The following is a 20588-nucleotide window of genomic DNA, read 5'->3' as shown; positions in this document are numbered from 1 at the left end:
AAGAAGAGCTGTAGATGCTTTTCTCCTGTTTTGTTCATAGCCTGAAGCTAGTTTATTTCAAGCGAATAGGGTTTTTAGAGTGGAAGCAAGCTGAACTATCAGTCTCTGTGCTCAGACCATCCCTGGGAGATTCTATAATGCACTCCAAACCTAATGAAGAAACAGACCTATGAGAAAACACACTCCTGAACTGAACCAACATGTATCCATCATATGAAGGCTATTCTCTAGGGATGTGCATCTCGCCATACAAGCACAATTCGATACACATCTAGATACTGTACATGGGCTCTGATACAATACAGGAACGATATTTTTAGTTTGAAACCATTCGGTGCGATTTGATTAGTGGAACAAATTGATGCGATTCGGTTTGATTAGATGCAAACACATTCCATTCCAAATTAATATCTGATACTGATGGAGCTCAGGAGCTGAGCGGAATCTGTCTGAGCTGAATTTTCTGAGCTTGTGCGCGCTTGTATACTATCCTCGTGGGTATTGAAAATCCCCAAAAGGATACAAAAACAAGGAAGATTCTCCAGGTCCCCACGTGGACAAAGGCTAGGAGGTACAAAGAGGCACAGACAACAAAAACAGGTGGAGTATTAGGAGGGTTCTGAAAGACACTCACGGGGTTGTCCACTGAAAGTTGAGTAGCAACAACAACTGGAACCTAAAAAGACACCCATCGTGAGCACCCACTAAATTTGCCTAAGAAGAGGCAGATTAAAAATAAAAACCCACACCAAACTTAAGACAGGAAGCAAACCAAAATGGTGGAGCAAAACTAAAACTGGGAAGATCAGACAAAGGCATGCTTGTCTAGAAATCAAATGCAGTTCAATAAATATATTTGATAAAATATTTACTAAGTAAACTAAAGACTAAACAAGTTTAATCAAAAAGCAACAAGAAAAAAGTAAATAATAACAAGGATATATATACATATATAGGGGGTACAGAGTCAATGTGCGGGGGTACAGGATAGTCAAGGTAATTTGTAAAGTTACAATGCATAGATAAACAGCGAGTAGCAGCAGTGTAAAAACAAAAGGGGGGGGGGGGGGGGGGGGCTCAATGTAGATAGTCCGGGTGGCATTTGATTAGTTGTTCAGCAGTCTTATGGCTTGGGGGTAGAAGCGGTTTACTCAGTAATTTTTTGAATCAACTAGGCAGCAATCACAGCCTCGGGTCGTCTTGGGTATGACGCTACAAGCTTGGCACACCTGTATTTGTGCAGTTTCTTCCATTCTTCTCTGCAGATCCTCTCAAGCTCGGTCAGGTTGGATGGGGAGCGTCACTGCACAGGTATTCCCAGGTTTCCAGAGAATTCTTTCGGGTTCAACTCCGGGCTCTGGAGTTGAGACATTGAGACCCGAAGCCACTCCAGCGCTGTCTTGCTTAGGGTCATTGTCTTGTTGAAAGGTGAATGTTCTCCCCAGTCTATGTAATTTGCGTTGTTAATCTTTCCCTCGATCATGACTAGTCTCAGCCCCTGCCGCTGAAAAACATCCCCACAACATGCTGCCACCACCATGCTTCACCGTAGAGATAGTGCCAGGTTTCCTGCAGACGTGATGCATGGTATTCATGCAAAATAGATCTATATTGGTTTAATCAGACCAGAGAATCTTGTTTCTCATGGCCTGAGAGTCTTTAGGTGCCTTTTGGCAAACTTCAAGTGGGCTGTCATGTGCCTTTTACTGAGGAGTGGCTTCAGTCTGACCACTCTACCATAAAAGCCTGATTTGGTGGAGTGCTGCAGAGATAGTTGTCCTTCTGGAAGGTTCTCCCATCTCCACAGAGGAACTCTGGAGCTTTGTCAGAGTGACTATGAGGGTCAGGGAGGTGACCAAGAACGAGGCCCTTCTCCCCCGATTGCCCAGTTTAGCCGGGCGGCCAGCTCTAGGAAGAGTCTTGGTGGTACCAAACCTCTTCCATTTAAGAATGACGGAGGCTCCTGTGTTCTTGGGGACCTTCAATGCTGTAGGAATGTTTTGGCGCCCTTCCGCAGGTCTGTGCATTGACCCAATCCTGTCTCGGAGTTCTAGGAACAATTCCTTCGACCTCATGGCTTGGTTTTTGCTGACATGCACTGTCAACTGTGTGACCTTATATAGACAAGTGTGTGCCTTTCCAAATCATGTGCAATCAATTGAATTTACCACAGCTAGACTCCAAACAAGTAGTAGAAATATCAAGGACGATCAATGGAAACAGGATGCATCTGAGCTCAATTTTGAGTCTTATCTGCATAAGGCATTTGTTTTTATTTTTTTTAACATTTGCAAAACATCTTTAAAATCATTATGGTGTATTGTGCATACATTCAGGGAAAACAAAATACGTAATACATTTTAGAATAATGCTGTAACGTAACAAACTGTGGAAAAAAGCGGTCTGAAAGGCCACTCACCTCTTCACTGTCGACGTTGAGACTGGTGTTTTGCGGGTACTATTTATAATGAAGCTGCCAGTTGAGGACTTGTGAGGAGCCTGTTTCTCAAACTAGACACTCTAAAGTACTTGTACTCTTGCTCAGTTGTGCACCGGGGCCTCCCACTCCTATTCACCACTATTCTGGTTAGAGCCAGTTTGAGCTGTTCTATGAAGGGAAAAGTGCACAGCATTGTACGAGAATTTCAGATTCTTGGCAATTTTTCGCATTGGAATGGCCTTCATTTCTCAGAACAAGAATAGACTGACAAGTTTCAGAAGAAAAGTCTTTGTTTCTGGCCATTTTGAGACTAATTGAACCCACAAATGATAATGCTCCAGATACTCAACTAGTCTAAAGAAGGCCAGTTTTATTGCTTCGTTAGTCAGAACAACAGTTTTCAGCTGTGCTAACATAATTGCAAAAGGGTTTTCTAATGATCAATTAGCCTTTTAAAATTATACACTTGGATTAGCTAACAACGTGCCATTGGAACACAGGAGTGATGGTTGCTGATAATGGGCCTCTGTACGCCTATGTAGATATTACATAAAAAATCTGCTGCTTCCAGCTACAATAGTCATTTACAACATTAACCTCTCTGGGATAGGCGGGATGCAAATGTCTCACCTGGCCAATTGCCAGGAAAAATGCAGAGTGCCAAAAAAAAATGTTTTTAAATCATTAAATCACACATGTACAATACCAAATTAAAGCTACACTCGTTGTGAATCCAGCCAACATGTCAGATTTCAAAAAGGCTTTTCGGAAAAAGCACAAGAAGCTATTGTCTGATGATAGCACAACCGTAAACAAAGAGACAATAGCATATTTCGACCCTGCATGCACCAATCAAAATGCAGAAATAAAATATAAATCATGCCTTACCTTTGACGAGCTTCTTTTGTGGGCACTCCAATAGGTCCCATAAACATCACAAGTGGTCCTTTTGTTCGATTAATTCCGTCCATATATATCCAAAATGTAAATTTATTTGGCGCGTTTGAGCCAGAAAAAAACAGCTTCCAATTTGCGTCACTACAAAATATCTCAAAAGTTACCTCCAAAACATTTCAAACTACTTTTGTAATACAACTTTAGATATTTTTAACAATGTCTACACTGAAAGTTTTACAATCCAGGGTTACTCCTCAACTTGCTCAACTTCCATATTATTTATTACAAATTTATGAGGTTTAGTGAATGATATGTCCCAAATACAATGCTTTTAGTTTTTGAAATATTTACGACTTATTCCTTGCCACCCATTATGGAACTAAGTGCAGCTCTGTTAACTTCTTATGGCTGGGGGGCAGTATTGAGTAGCTTGGATGAATAAGTTGCCTAAAGTAAACGGCCTGCTCCTCAGTCTCAGTTGCTAATATATGCATATTATTATTAGTATTGGATAGACAACTCTAAAGTTTCTAAAACTGTTTGAATGATGTCTGTGAGTGTAACAGAACTCATATGGCAGGCAAAATCCTGAGTTGAAATCAAAACAGGAAGTGAGAAATCTGAGCTTTGTATGTATTCAGAGTCTCCAATGAAATCCCCTTGAAATATTGATGTTGCACTGCCTTGGGGTTCCACTAGATGTCAACCAATAATATACATTTTAATGAGACTTCTATGGTGTTGTGGGAGTGAATGAGAGCAGAATGCATCAGGTGTCTATCAAGCGGCCATTTTCTGATCACGCTTATTCCTCATGGTACCCACTTGCGTTCCATTGCTCATGAAGACAAGAAGGAATTCTCCGGTTGGAACTTTATTGAAGCTATATGTTAAAAACATTCTAATGATTGATTCTGCAACTTAGTTTGAAATGTTTCTTCGACCTGTAATATAACTTTTTGAAGTTTTTGTCCGATGTAACGCTGACCAGAATGAGCATTTGTCTATATGTATACCAAACACGGTAACAAAAGGTATTTGGACATAAATAACGGACATTATCGAACAAAACAAACATGTATTGTGGACCTGGGATTCCTGGAGTGCTTTCTGATGTCAAAAGATCATCAAAAGGGAAGAGAATATTTATGTAATTTCCTGCTTATGTTGACGTCAACATGGCGGCTATTGTGACAAATATTTCTGAGCGCCGTCTCAGATTATTGCATGGCTGGCTTATTCCGTAAAGTTTTTTTAAAATCAGACACAGCGGTTGCATTAACTTCTTGCGTCGAGCCATCCCGGATCCGGGATCGTGAATACAGCCTCAAGCTCATTACCATAACGCAACGTTAACTATTTATGAAAATCGCAAATGAAATGAATATGCTAGCTCTCAAGCTTAGCCTTTTGTTAACAACACTGTCATCTCAGAATTTCAAAATATGCTTCTCAACCATAGCAAAACAAGCATTTGTGTAACAGCTAGCGCAGCTAGCTTAGCATTTAGCGTTAGCAGGCAACATTTTCACAAAAACCAGAAAATCATTCAAATAAAATCATTACCTTTGAAGAACTTCAGACGTTTTCAATGAGGAGACTCTCAGTTGGATAGCAAATGCACAGTTTTTCCTGAAAGATTATTTGTTTAGGAGAAATTGCTCCGTTTGGTGCGTCACGTTTAGCTACGAAAAAAAAACCTGTATCCAGGAGTGTAATTATCCCCGCAGCTCATTAGCATAACACAACGTTAACTATTCATGAAAATCGCAAAAGAAATGAAATTAATATGCTAGCTCTCAAGCTTAGCCTTTTGTTAACAACACTGTCATCTTAGATTTTCAAAATATGCTTCAACCATAGCAAAACAAGCATTTGTGTAACAGCTAGCGCTGCTAGCGTAGCATTTAGCGTTAGCATTAGCAGGCAACATTTTCACAAAAAACAGAAAATCATTTAAATAAAATCATTACCTTTGAAGAACTTCAGATGTTTTCAATGAGGAGACTCAGTTAACTGAGCATTTGCTATCTTTTCCTGAAAGATTATTGGTTTAAAAAACGAAAATTCAGTCTTCAAAACGCCGAACTTTTTTCCAAATTAACTCCATAATATCGACTGAAACATGGTAAAGGTTGTTTAGAATCAATCCTCAAGGTGTTTTTCACATATCTCTTCATGATATATCGTTCGTTGAAAGCCTCCTCTCTCTCCTCTCAATCACTGGATGACTGCGTGCAGCTTGTAGATTACGCACCAATTTAGACAAAGGACACCGGGCGGACCCCTGGTAAATGTAGTCTCTTATGGCCAATCTTCCAATGATATGCCTACAAATACGTCACAATGCTGCAGACACCTTGGAGAAACGATAGAAAGGGCATGCTCATTCCCGGCGCATTCATAGCCATATAAGGAGACAATGGAAAACAGAGCTTCAAAAATTCTGCCCATTTCCTGGTTGAAGTTTCATCTTGGTTTCGCCTGTAGCATGAGTTCTGTGGCACTCACAGATAATATCTTTGCAGTTTTGGAAACCTTAGTGTTTTCTTTCCAAAGCTGCTAATTATATGCATAGTCGAGCATCTTTTCGTGACAAAATATTGTGCTTAAAACGGGCACGTTTTTTTATCCATAAATTAAAAGAGCGCCCCCTATATCCAAGAAGTTAAGGAGAGGTATATCTATAATTCCATGTGTATTATCATCTACATTTATGATGAGTATTTCTGTTGAATGATGTGGCTATGCAAAATCACTGGATGTTTTTGGAACTAGTGAATGTAATGCGCCAATGTAAACTCGTATTTTGATTTTTATTTATTTATTTATTTTACCTTTATTTAACCAGGTAGGCAAGTTGAGAACAAGTTCTCATTTACAATTGCGACCTGGCCAAGATAAAGCAAAGCAGTTCGACAGATAAAACGACACAGAGTTACACATGGAGTAAAAACAAACATACAGTCAATAATGCAGTATAAACAAGTCTATATACAATGTGAGCAAATGAGGTGAGAAGGGAGGTAAAGGCAAAAAAGGCCAAGATGGCAAAGTAAATACAATATAGCAAGTAAAATACTGGAATGGTAGTTTTGCAATGGAAGAATGTGCAAAGTAGAAATAAAAAAAAATTATGGGGTGCAAAGGAGCAAAATAAATAAATAAATTAAAATTAAATACAGTTGGGAAAGAGGTAGTTGTTTGGGCTAAATTATAGGTGGGCTATGTACAGGTGCAGTAATCTGTGAGCTGCTCTGACAGTTGGTGCTTAAAGCTAGTGAGGGAGATAAGTGTTTCCAGTTTCAGAGATTTTTGTAGTTCGTTCCAGTCATTGGCAGCAGAGAACTGGAAGGAGAGGCGGCCAAAGAAAGAATTGGTTTTGGGGGTGACTAGAGAGATATACCTGCTGGAGCGTGTGCTACAGGTGGGAGATGCTATGGTGACCAGCGAGCTGAGATAAGGGGGGACTTTACCTAGCAGGGTCTTGTAGATGACATGGAGCCAGTGGGTTTGGCGACGAGTATGAAGCGAGGGCCAGCCAACGAGAGCGTACAGGTCGCAATGGTGGGTAGTATATGGGGCTTTGGTGATAAAACGGATTGCACTGTGATAGACTGCATCCAATTTGTTGAGTAGGGTATTGGAGGCTATTTTGTAAATGACATCGCCAAAGTCGAGGATTGGTAGGATGGTCAGTTTTACAAGGGTATGTTTGGCAGCATGAGTGAAGGATGCTTTGTTGCGAAATAGGAAGCCAATTCTAGATTTAACTTTGGATTGGAGATGTTTGATATGGGTCTGGAAGGAGAGTTTACAATCTAACCAGACACCTAAGTATTTGTAGTTGTCCACGTATTCTAAGTCAGAGCCGTCCAGAGTAGTGATGTTGGACAGGCGGGTAGGTGCAGGCAGCGATCGGTTGAAGAGCATGCATTTAGTTTTACTTGCATTCAAGAGCAATTGGAGGCCACGGAAGGAGAGTTGTATGGCATTGAAGCTTGCCTGGAGGGTTGTTAACACAGTGTCCAGAGAAGGGCCGGAAGTATACAGAATGGTGTCGTCTGCGTAGAGGTGGATCAGGGACTCACCAGCAGCAAGAGCGACCTCATTGATGTATACAGAGAAGAGAGTCGGTCCAAGAATTGAACCCTGTGGCACCCCCATAGAGACTGCCAGAGGTCCGGACAGCAGACCCTCCGATTTGACACACTGAACTCTATCAGAGAAGTAGTTGGTGAACCAGGCGAGGCAATCATTTGAGAAACCAAGGCTGTCGAGTCTGCCGATGAGGATATGGTGATTGACAGAGTCGAAAGCCTTGGCCAGATCAATGAATACGGCTGCACAGTAATGTTTCTTATCGATGGCGGTTAAGATATCGTTTAGGACCTTGAGCGTGGCTGAGGTGCACCCATGACCAGCTCTGAAACCAGATTGCATAGCAGAGAAGGTATGGTGAGATTCGAAATGGTCGGTAATCTGTTTGTTGACTTGGCTTTCGAAGACCTTAGAAAGGCACGGTAGGATAGATATAGGTCTGTAGCAGTTTGGGTCAAGAGTGTCCCCCCCTTTGAAGAGGGGGATGACCGCAGCTGCTTTCCAATCTTTGGGAATCTCAGACGACACGAAAGAGAGGTTGAACAGGCTAGTAATAGGGGTGGCAACAATTTCGGCAGATAATTTTAGAAAGAAAGGGTCCAGATTGTCTAGCCCGGCTGATTTGTAGGGGTCCAGATTTTGCAGCTCTTTCAGAACATCAGCTGAATGGATTTGGGAGAAGGAGAAATGGGGAAGGCTTGGGCGAGTTGCTGTTGGGGGTGCAGTGCTGTTGTCCGGGGTAGGAGTAGCCAGGTGGAAAGCATGGCCAGCCGTAGAAAAATGCTTATTGAAATTCTCAATTATGGTGGATTTATCAGTGGTGACAGTGTTTCCTATCTTCAGTGCAGTGGGCAGCTGGGAGGTGGTGTTCTTATTCTCCATGGACTTTACAGTGTCCCAGAACTTTTTTGAGTTAGTGTTGCAGGAAGCAAATTTCTGCTTGAAAAAGCTAGCCTTGGCTTTTCTAACTGCCTGTGTATAATGATTTCTAGCTTCCCTGAACAGCTGCATATCACGGGGGCTGTTCGATGCTAATGCAGAACGCCATAGGATGTTTTTGTGTTGGTTAAGGGCAGTCAGGTCTGGGGAGAACCAAGGGCTATATCTGTTCCTGGTTCTAAATTTCTTGAATGGGGCATGTTTATTTAGGATGGTTAGGAAGGCATTTAAAAAAAATATCCAGGCATCCTCTACTGACGGGATGAGATCAATATCCTTCCAGGATACCCCGGCCAGGTCGATTAGAAAGGCCTGCTCGCAGAAGTGTTTCAGGGAGCGTTTTACAGTGATGAGTGGAGGTCGTTTGACCGCTGACCCATTACGGATGCAGGCAATGAGGCAGTGATCGCTGAGATCTTGGTTGAAGACAGCAGAGGTGTATTTAGAGGGGAAGTTGGTTAGGATGATATCTATGAGGGTGCCCGTGTTTAAGGTTTTGGGGAGGTACCTGGTAGGTTCATTGATTATTTGTGTGAGATTGAGGGCATCAAGTTTAGATTGTAGGATGGCTGGGGTGTTAAGCATGTTCCAGTTTAGGTCGCCTAGCAGCACGAACTCTGAAGATAGATGGGGGGCAATCAGTTCACATATGGTGTCCAGAGCACAGCTGGGGGCAGAGGGTGGTCTATAGCAGGCGGCAACGGTGAGAGACTTGTTTTTAGAGAGGTGGATTTTTAAAAGTAGAAGTTCAAATTGTTTGGGTACAGACCTGGATAGTAGGACAGAACTCTGCAGGCTATCTTTGCAGTAGATTGCAACACCGCCCCCTTTGGCAGTTCTATCTTGTCTGAAAATGTTGTAGTTTGGAATTAAAATGTCTGAGTTTTTGGTGGTCTTCCTAAGCCAGGATTCAGACACAGCTAGAACATCCGGGTTGGCAGAGTGTGCTAAAGCAGTGAATAGAACAAACTTAGGGAGGAGGCTTCTAATGTTAACATGCATGAAACCAAGGCTATTACGGTTACAGAAGTCGTCAAAAGAGAGCGCCTGGGGAATAGGAGTGGAGCTAGGCACTGCAGGGCCTGGATTCACCTCTACATCGCCAGAGGAACATAGGAGGAGTAGAATAAGGGTACGGCTAAAAGCTATGAGAATTGGTCGTGATAAATATGAACTTTATCAAACAAAACATGTATTGTGTAACATGAAGTCCTATTAGTGTCATCTGATGAAGATCAAAGGTTAGTGATTAATTTTCTCTATTTGTGCTTTTTGAAACTCCTTTCTTCGGCTGGGGAAAAAAATGGCTGTGTTTTTCTGTGGCTATGTGGTGACCTAACATAATCGTTTGTGGTGCTTTTGCTGCAAAGCATATTTGAAATCGGACACAATGAGAATACGAGAATAGCTTTAAAATGGTATGAGATACATGTATGTTTGAGGAATTTTAATTATGAGATTTTTGATGTTTTGAAAATGGCGCCCTACACTTTGACTGGCTGTTGTCATATCGCTCCCGTTAACGGGATTGCAGCCATAAGAAGTTAAGCTCACTCCCTCGTCATGTTGTTGTGTAGCAAGTTGCCATATGCTGTGTCAGTCTGCCAGGGACCTTCTCCTAATGTGTATGTTTATTCTGTGTTATCATTTAGTTCATAACTAAACCAATTTGTGTAGTACTGAATCATAAGTAAGGCTGGGGATTTTGCAGATGCAGGAGTTTACGACTGTTCAGAATATGATTAATACGTTTTTTATGGATGTAATAAGTAAAGACATTTAGAGTTTAATTCAGGAGATGGTAACTCTAAACAACCGCTCTCGTGTTGCCCCAAATTCGTAATGAGTTAATTATTACATTACTATTTTAACATTTCTAGTGCAGGCATTCCGCTAGTGGAACTCCTTGACAACATTCTGCTGAAAAGGCAGTGCGCGAAATTCAAAAATATTTTTTGGAAATATGTAACTTTCACACATTAACAAGTCCAATACAGCAAATGAAAGATAAACATCTTGTTAATCTTACCCATCATGTCTGATTAAAAAAAATGCTTTACAGCAAAAGCACAACATTGGATTATGTTAGGTCATAGCCAAGTCAAAAAAAACACAGCCATTTTCCAGCCAAAAAGCAGAAATATAGATAAAATGAATCACTAACCTTTGATGATCTTTATCAGATGACACTCATAGGACATGTTACACAATGCATGTATGTTTTGTTCGATAATGTGCATATTTATATCCAAAAATCTCAGGTTTACATTGGCGCCTTACATGCAGTAATGTTTTGATTCCAAAACATTCAGTGATTTTGCAGAAATACTCATAATAAACATTGATAAAAGATACAACTGTTATTCACAGAATTAAAGATAGACTTCTCCTTAATACAACCGCTGTGTCAGATTTTTTTTTTACGTTACGGAAAAAGCATAATCTGAGAACGGCGCTCAGAGCCCAAAACAGCCAGAGAAATATCCGCCATTTTGGAGTCAACAGAAGTTAGAAATGACACTATAAATATTCACTTACCTTTGATGATTTTCATCAGAAGGCACTCCCAGGAATCCCAGTTCGACAATAAATGACTGATTTGTTCCATAAAGTCCATCATTTATGTCCAAATAGCCACTTGTTGTTAGCGTGTTCAGCCCACTAATTCATCTTCATGAGGCGCAAGCACTTCGTCCAGACAAAAACTCAAAAAGTTCCGTTACAGTCCTTTAGAAACATGTCAAACAATGTATGGAATCAATCGTTACAATGTTTTTAACATAAAACATCAATAATGTTCCAACCGGAGAATTCCTATGTCTGAAGAAAAGCACTGGAACGAGAGGTAACTCTGTCGGGAGCGCGCGTCATGAGACCAAGGCACTCTGCACGACCACTGACTCAGAGGTCTCATGAGGTCTCACTGACTCAGAGGTCTCATCCTCCTTCATAGTAGAATCCTTATTCAAGTTTCTAAAGACAGTTGACATCTAGTGGAAGCCGTAGGAAGTGCAACTTGACTCCATAGACACTGTGTATTCGGTAGGCCAAGCTTTGAAAAACTACAAACCTCATGTCCCACTTCCTGGTTGGATTTTTCTCAGGTTTTCACCTGCCATATGAGTTATGTTATACTCACAGACATCATTCAAACAGTTTTAGAAACTTCAGTGTTTTCTATCCAATACTAATAATATGCATGTATTAGCATCTGGGACAGAGTAGGAGGCAGTTCACTCTGGGCATGCTATCCATCCAAAAGTGAAAATGCTGCCCCCTATCCCAAAAAGGTTCAAATAGTTTGCTGATTCGATAAATAACAGTCATTGGATTAATGAAAGTAAAGTCACGACATTGGCTTTACTGAAAGCCAGTGGCATGTCATTGGTAAAGATTGAAAAACATAAGGGGCCTAGACAGCTGCCCTGGGGAATTCCTGATTCTACCTGGATTATGTTTGAGGCTTCCATTAAAGAACACCCTCTGTATTCTGTTAGACAAGTAGCTCTTTATCCACAATAAAGCAGGGGTCTAAACCCATAACACAAACGTTTTTCCATCAGCAGACTCTCGATAATGTCAAAAGCCACACTGAAGTCTAACAAAACAGCTCCCACAATCTTTTAATCATCAATTTCTCTCAACCAATCATCAGTCACTTGTGTAAGTGCTGTAAATGTTGAATGTCCTTTCCTATAAGCGTGCTGAAAGTCTGACATGATGTCCAAACACAAGTTCATTCGGACTAAAACCAAGAGATCCCTGAACAACTTCCTACGCTGCAAAGAGTACAAAGTCCAAACGTTGAAAATAATTTCACCAGGGCCTTAACGATACTGGGAGTCGTGATTTTCCTCAGTGGAATGGCCTCAGGGAAACAAGTGGCAGCACACATAATGGTTAAGAAAAACTGGTTACCACCCGTCTTGGCTTTGGGCAAAGGACCAATGCAATCCACCAGAACCCTGTTGAAAGGTTTGTCAAAAGCAAGAATAGGCTTCAAAGACGCAACCACATAATGATTAACGAGGTGATGCCAATCGGTGCGCCCTAAGTGATAACAAGCCATACGTGCTAAAGTCCAACCTCAAAACATAATTGAAAAACCAAAGCCTGTAACAATAGTAAAACATATGCTGTGCCTGCATGTATGATGCAATAGTGTAGATGGGAAAGTTATTTTCATCCCCCCACTTTTTATCTGAAATCCTCATCACCCACTGATTAACTTGTCATGTAGCAGATAAAACATTTTTGACCTAGTAATATGTCAACACTTACCTTGAGAAATTATGACTAGAGCCATACTGATATGTTTTTTTTTGTTGGTCTGATACAGCGGGGAAATGAAAAAGTGTGTACTCATTAAGAAAGAAAGAAATTCCACAAATGTACTTTTAACAAGGCAGACCTGTTATTTGAAATGCATTCCAGGTGACTACCTCAAGAAGCTGGTTGAGAGAATGCCAATTGTTTGCAAAGCTGTCATCAATGCAAAGGGTGGCTACTTTGAAGAATCTCAAATATATTTTGATTTGTTTAACACTTTTTTGGTTAATACATGATTCCTATACATGTCATTTCTTAGTTTGTCTTCACAATTATTCTACAATGTAGAAAACAGTAAAAAAAAACTGAATGGAGTTGGTGTGTCCAAACTTTTGACTGTTAAATAACCATTTTTATACAGCTTCAGATTTCACCGTTTGGAACTTTACAGAGGAGAGCTGCTGTCTTTTCCGGTTCCGAACAGTACGGCTTGCAAAAATTATTGCTGTTATTGTTATGAAATTACACCTTTACCCTGTTCATGTAAAAATGACTGTTTAAAGGAGAACTACCAAAAACATTTCATATGGAGTATCAGGCAGTCAAAAAGCACCAATCAGCAGCTAGATGTACAATCAGCAAGATGTGAGATGTGTCCACTCCGGTAGCCTACACAGCATATTGGTAACAATGACTCAGCAAATTACATGGGTTATCCCTCAATTAATAAAGCCCATGATTTAATATTGCAAAAGCCATTTTACAAACATCTGAATGCTAAAAGTGCCGCGCAGACATAGCCTCCGAATATTTGAAAAAGGGATAGGGTAGGCCTACCTCTCGTTGGCACAAGCAGCTGCATCTCCCACACTGTGCAAACAGTTGTTATCTGACTTGTAGATCAATGTCATACGCAGTTACATGCATAAAAGTTCAATAAGCTGAAGGAGGACGCTTCAATTCAAAAATAAGTATTTTTGGAATAAGGCAGAAAAAAAGAATGAGTAAAAAACGTTAGTGAACCAGCAATTCATAACATTGTAATCGGTTGTCATTTAGATCGGTTTTGGCTCCCGCATACTGATGCACTTGCATCTTAAACAATTGAACTGGGGACCGATGTGTATCGGTGAGTCGCTGCATACATGTTCTCCCAACACCATAGACATCGCATCACTGTATCCGTCTAATTAAGGCGTCAGAGCATGGACAATGCCATTGAGGCCATCTCCAATTTTCTTCTTCACAAGTGTAATTCATTGGCTGATCCCTCTTGATGACCCAGTTGGAGTCATTTGATCCTTCCTTAACCCATTGGAAGTCCCACCCTGTTGACTCCTTCAAAATGATGAAAGTCCTCAATGGCGCTACCCATGCTAAAACGGGATTTTGGCCACTAGAGTCCTATATCCATCTATTCACCATCTCTCCTTTCACCTTTCTCATCCCTCCATCTCTCACCTCCTACAGAAATTACTCCAACATGGCGTCTCCTGCTGTTCATCTCAGGCCCGAAGAACCAACTGTTCTTGCTGATGGAGTAACACTCGATGCTGCGGAACGGGTCACCAGAACCTCCCCGGCCACCAACACAGAACAATACACCTGAGGAGAGTTGGGGGGCAAAGGTCAGAGCAGGACCAGTGAAAAAAACAACACTGCAATGCCAGCTCAACATATAAATATACACTCAGAGGAATCAAAAGACCGAAGGTTTTGTTATTTGTCAGGCTCGTAATAAATACAAGTGACATGAAGAATTGCAGGAATTCCAGCTTTTTCTTGATCATTGTTCTGCATTGTACAAGCTCAACCCTATTACGTAGCTGATTGCTTAATAGTTGGACAGGCAACCAGTCTGTTACCTGCAGTATGTTTCCTAGGTGTGGTGCGGACTGAGTACTCAAAGTCAGGCACCATCTTGTTGCTGAGGTGCAGGTGATAGTTCCTGGCCTCATCCAGCAGATCCCGGCAGCTCAGATTTCTTTTGATCATCTCCTCCTTGGCCACCGTGCCTGTCAGGAAGTCTACTGGGAGCAGGGGGAGGCGCACCTACAGGACACACATATATACCACAGAGTTAACATACACTCGGACATAAAACACAGAAGCACCTGGAGGGCAGCCGGGTAACACAGCACAGATTCAAACACCACACACAGGAGTAGTGGTAATGCAAAAACTCCATAAACAGACAACAAAGTCAATGTACACACAGAAACACATAAGAACCAACAAGCATACCTACATCTGAGAATTCATTAAAATGCAAAGACTGAGATGTGTGCGACTACTATCGGACCTGAGTCATGATCTGGTCCAGCCAGGCCTCATGGTGCTGGGGGTTGGCCTTCAGCCACTTGACAGCAGCAATGTAAACCTGTGTCTCAGAGTGGATGTTCAGTTCGCTGGAGGACAGCAGGGTTCTCAGGTGCTGAGGCGACACGCACAGGAAGTCCTCACAGTTCACCACCTCCCGGAAGTGCTCGCAAGCATAACGGTCCGCCATGTCCATCAGGTCGACGCGGTTGTGGCTCTCGGCAAAGGTGCGGACAGCCAGACAGTTGGAGGGGTGGAAGTGTGCCTTCATGTACTCACAGCAGGCCCTGGCGACCAGCTCCACCTGCAGAATACAGGCTGCATAGAGAAGAGGCTGCACGTTGTCCACTGTCAGGGTCAGGCGGGAGGAGTAGGCAAAACACACCAGGTCGTGGATGGCATCTCCGTCAAAGTCCTTGATCTCTATCAGGTCCTGTTTGGTCTCTGACATCTCAGACAAGAACATGGCCCTGAAGTAAGGGATGACACAGGCCAGCACCAGCTTGTGGCATGGTATCAGCCTGCTTCCCACCTGAACACGGTGAGAACAGCGAGAAAGACAGGGAGAGGGAGGGAGAAAGGGCAGAAACAAGTTAATGTCAGCTCAAAAGTTATTAATTCCCTGAGCTATTCATTCCACAAGCTTCAGTTGGTTCAATTGAGCCTTTAAAAAAATAAGAGACGAGGGCTTTCAGCAACTATTCAACGATTCAAACTAATTCGATTCAATAGGCCTAACTGGTCTCCATTAAACTTCACAAAAACAGACATGAAAAGGCTTTGTCGTCACACATGACACTTCAGTTTCATGTTTACTTACTTTTCCTACCATGATATGGCTAACTGAGTATGAAGAGTATTGTGACAACAGGGCCATACTTTGCCTACCTTCAGTGTAACATCACAGAGCTCCCCCACTTCGTAGAACTGCCGCAAAGAGTTGTGGAAGTCCTTCCATGCCTCGTGGGCCTCAAAGACAAAAGATCCATCTGGCTCAGAGTCTCCATCAGGCCTGGTCGTGCTCTGAAGCTTCTCCTTCTCCTGCTTGAGCTTATGCTGCTTGGCATGTTCCGGCACCATATCACCTGGGGCCATCACCGTCTACAGGGAGCCAAACCTAGGGAAGAGAGGTCAAAACGAATGGGAGATTAATATTTTTCATATTGTATCAAATAATAAATCTGTCATTTACATGTTAAAGGACCCATGAGCACTGTCGTGACTTGACTATCATTAATGTGATGAATGCTAGTTATCGAATCATTATCTGTTTAATTGTTATTAGATTAAATAGAGCCCTCAGCTGGCCACTTACGCAATGTAGTCGTTTACGCTCATTCTTCAACATAAAGGCGTGAAACTACGTCAAAATGATGTAGACACTTTAGGGAATACGTAGAAAAAGGAATCTGGTTAATATACCTTTCAATGGCCAATAGGGGTGCATAGGAACACAACGGTTTCAAAACATGAGTCACTTCCTGATTGGATTTTTCTTAGGCTTTCGCCTGCAATATCAGTTCTGTTATACTCACAGACAATATTTTTACAGTTTTGGAAACTTTAGAGTGTTTTCTATCCTAAGCTGTCAATTATATGCATATTCTAGCATCTGGTCCTGAGAAATAGGCAGTTTACTCTGGGAACGTTATTTTTCCAAAAATGAAAATAGTGCCCCCTAGCTTCAAGAGGTTGCCTCGTTCAGGGGCAGAACGACAGATTTTCCCCTTGTCAGCTTGGGGATCCAATCTTGCAACAAGTTAACTAGTCCAAAGCAATAACGACCTGCCTCTCTCTCGTTGCACTCAACAAGGAGACTGCCTGTTACACGAATGCAGTAAGCCAAGTTAAGTTACTAGCTAGCATTAAACTTATCTTATAGAAAACAATCAATCATAATCACTAGTTAACTACACATGGTTGATGATATTATTAGATATTATCTAGAGATAATTTTGTACCCGTTTCCTCCAGCACCTTCAGTGTTTAATTCGTGTTATTAGTTGAAGCAGACTGTGTTTGTCTATTGTTGTGACCTAGATGAAGTTCAGATCAAATTTTAATACCAATTGATGTAGAAATCTAGGTATTTCCAAAGGGTACCTTTTCTTGCTACTGTACGTTAATAGAAACATCCTATTTTCCTACGTTTTCAGCAAACTTAATATTGGTAAATATTTAAATTGTGTATGAACATAAGATTCAACAACTGAGACAAACTGAACAAGTTCCACAGTCATGTGACGAACAGAAATGGAATAAAGTGTCCCTGAACAAGGGGGGGGGGGGGGGGGAAATCAAAAGTAACCGTCAGTATCTGCTGCAAGTACTGCAGTGCATCTCCTCCTGATGGATTGCACCAGATTTGCCAGTTCTTGCTGTGAGATGTTACCACACTCTTCCACCAAGGCACCTGCCAGTTCCCGGACATTTCTGGGGAACGCACAGCGTTGAGATTGCCTGCAGTGACAACGAGCTCAGTCCGATGATGTGACACCCCAGACCATGAGGTACCCTTCACCTCCAAATCGATCCCGCTCCAGAGTACAGGCCTCGGTGTAACGCTCAATCCTTCGACGATAAATGCAAATCAGACCATAACCCCTGGTGAGACAAAAACTTGACTCGTCAGCCAAGAACACTTTTTGACAGTGCTGTCCAGCGGAGTTGGATTTGTGCCCATAGGCGACGTTGTTGCCGGTGAGGTCTGGTGAAGACCTGCCTTACAACAGGCCTACAAGCCCTCAGTCCAGCCTCTCTCAGCCTATTGCGGACAGTCTGAGCACTGATGGAAGGATTGTGCGTTCCTGGTGTAACTCAGACAGTTGTTGTTGCCATCCTGTACTTGTCCCGCAGGTGTGATGTTCAGATGTACCGATCCTGTGCAGGTGTTGTTCCATGTGGTCTGCCACTGCGAGGATGATCAGCTGTGTCCTGTCTCCCTGTAGTGCTGTCTTAGGAGTCTCAGTACGGACATTGCAATTTCTTGCCCTGGCCACATCTGCAGTCCTGATACCTCCTTGCAGCATGCCTAAGGCACGTTCACGCAGATGAGCAGGAACCCTGGGCATCTTTCTTTTGGTGTTTTTCATTCAGTAGAAAGGCCTCTCTAGTGTCCTAAGTTTTCATAACTGTGACCTTAATTGCTTACCGCCTGCAAGTTGTTAGTGTCTTCACGACCGTTCAACGGGTGCATGTTCAATAATTGTTTATGGTTCATTGAACAAGCATGATAAATAATAACTTGCTAAAGTGGCTAAATTCTGCATTTTGACACGAAAAAAACAAAAAAAACGTTTAAACGTTTAAAGGGTTTAAACCCTTTACAATGAAGATCTGTGAAGTTATTTGGATTTTTACAAAATATCTGTGAAATACAGGGTCCTGAAAAAGGGATGTTTCTTTTTTTCTGAGTTTAGGTATGCACGTCAGCTTTCACATCGGTTTTGCACATCAGCGTTAATAAACTAGACAACGTCGGCCGATACCGATGTTGGCATTTCTAGCTAATGTCGGACGATTCCGATATATCATGCATCCCTAATCATTAGTTATAAAAGAGACATTAGGGGTGCCATAATGAAGCTTGGGAGGGGCTGAGTGCAGGGAAAATGGTCACGTGGCAATACTGATAAGGGGAGGAACCGTTATCACTCAGCCCCCTCCCTAGCAATAATGATGCAATGTTTAGCGATAAAGAGTAAACTCCACCCAAAGTGGCATATGTATACTTTCATGGGTGAACCATGTCTTTGTCTAATGCAGCTGTATTGACCCTCTGGGAAGAAGAAACTTGGTTTGAGCTTTCAATGTGTCAGAGTTTTTACTCTGAGAATTAGAACCTAACAGAGAGTTGGGCCAGTAACCCAAAAGGTTGCTGGATCAAGTCCCCGAGCTGACAAGGTAAAAAAAAATGTTGTTCTGCCCCTGAAAAAGCCAGTTAACCCACTGTAGGCCGTCATTGTAAATACGAATTAGTCCTTAACTGACTTGCCTAGTAAAATAAATGGTTAAATAAATAAAAATACAAAAAATAAATGTTTAGGTGGCATGATGGTATGAGGCCCAGATTGGGAATTTAGCCAGGACACCGGGGTTAGCACCCCTACTTTTACAATAAGAACCATGGTCACTAAAGATCACACAGAGAGCCAGGACACCTGTTTAACATCCCATCCAAAAGACGGCACCCAAAACAGGTCAATGTCCCCAATCACTGCCCTGGGGGATTGGGATATTTGTTTTAGACCGGAGGATATAGTTCCTCCTACTGGTCCTCCAACACCGCTTCCAGTAGCATCTGATCTCCCATCCAGGGCCAGACCAGGACCAACCCTGCTTAGCTTCCCAGGCAAGCCAGCAGTGGGATGCAGGATGGTATGCTTCTGGCTCCACCTCGATAATCACTAATCCTCAGTGTGAATGAGCAATGGACTATAGGCTACGAGTTCCATGCGCTCATTTCTTTAGCTGCCAATGGACCAGTGTATCGATGTGTCCATATGGTAGAGGCTGGTGATCCCGCATTAGACTTTTAGATTACCATTTTAATTCTGATTTTTATTATTACCCACATGACAATGATTAAGAAATAAAAACAATTATTATTGAAATGAAACTGTTCCATGAAAATGTGCATATGAAAAGAATAACTGGCACGCAGAACAGTAGAATCAATTTATACTCACGCACCTCTTATTAAGTCTATGAAATAAAAAAAGTTTCCACGGTTGGATTTTGCTTACAAGCTACTTTGAAGCAAGGTAAGACATGCCTCATAACATGAAATAAAACATTCAAGTTTCAAACAATTAAGAATGATCTCAAAATGCATACTGCCTCCAGCTCACATTGTAGTGGTGGGTGACGCACTAATAGCTTGTTGCATGCACTTGAATGGGACATGATGACTAACAAAAATACACAGACCAATTTAACTCTACTAAATTATGCAAATTAGAACAATAAACATGGTATTTAAGTCAACTGGTTTTCTATTAATGAATAAAAAGCATTATTTTGCAATAGTATTTTCTTTCTTCCCAGTACTTTTGGCCGGCAACAGTTTTACTTAAACAGTCCGAAAGCCGGCAAATTGCAGGCTAAATTGCCGGCTAACTGACATCCTGGCTGACACCCCATTATTTCTGCAGACATCGTTGAATCTTTAATTGGAAAACGTGGTCGGAGAGAGATTTTACAGAAATTGTGTTACCACATTTTGCGTGAGACAGTTTTTCCAGTAAATGTGTTTTTGTCAAATGTAAATTGTTAAAAGTAGTCCTTGTGCATGGAGTTGTATGGTTTGTTGAACTTTGAAATCAATAGTTTTTGTTTGGCATACAAATTCGAAAAGTGAACAATCTGAGTCTCAGCACAATTCTGTTACTATCGAATTGCCCTATCAGGACAATTCAAAAAGCTTGTGAGAAGGTAGAGGACTTTAGAACAGTAAATTTGGCCTACAGCCAACCAAATGCTCAAGTTGAGTCTGTTCTGTTCTCTCCCTCACAAGTGCACACTCAATGGAAAAAGAGGTCAGGCTAATTCTCACAGGAGGCTCAATGTATGATGACACTGTTGGCAATAGAGAGATGTAGGACAGATGCCATTGAGCCCCAGC

The 20588-nt window shown here is 41.8% G+C and overlaps 1 protein-coding gene across 3 annotated transcripts in view; it reads right to left on the bottom strand.

The window, feature by feature from the left end:
* The window catches only part of LOC109877940 (kelch-like protein 8), a 35521-nt gene that overhangs the window by 11318 nt on the left and 3615 nt on the right, over positions 1-20588 (bottom strand). For all 3 annotated transcript variants that reach the window (XM_031802830.1, XM_020470175.2, XM_031802829.1), the window contains exons 2-5: positions 15854-16082; positions 14949-15497; positions 14512-14698; positions 14108-14251 (exon numbers count right to left, since the gene is read on the bottom strand). In XM_031802830.1, coding sequence (XP_031658690.1) covers positions 14108-14251; positions 14512-14698; positions 14949-15497; positions 15854-16060 — 1087 coding nt within the window. In that variant the 5' untranslated portion in view covers positions 16061-16082. The remainder of the gene's footprint in view (positions 1-14107; positions 14252-14511; positions 14699-14948; positions 15498-15853; positions 16083-20588) is intronic.

The sequence above is a fragment of the Oncorhynchus kisutch genome, linkage group LG23 (assembly GCF_002021735.2).
Source record: "Oncorhynchus kisutch isolate 150728-3 linkage group LG23, Okis_V2, whole genome shotgun sequence".
Taxonomy (NCBI): domain Eukaryota; kingdom Metazoa; phylum Chordata; class Actinopteri; order Salmoniformes; family Salmonidae; genus Oncorhynchus; species Oncorhynchus kisutch.
Note: the sequence above shows the minus strand (reverse complement) of the source record. Positions and strands in the feature narration are given on the sequence as shown.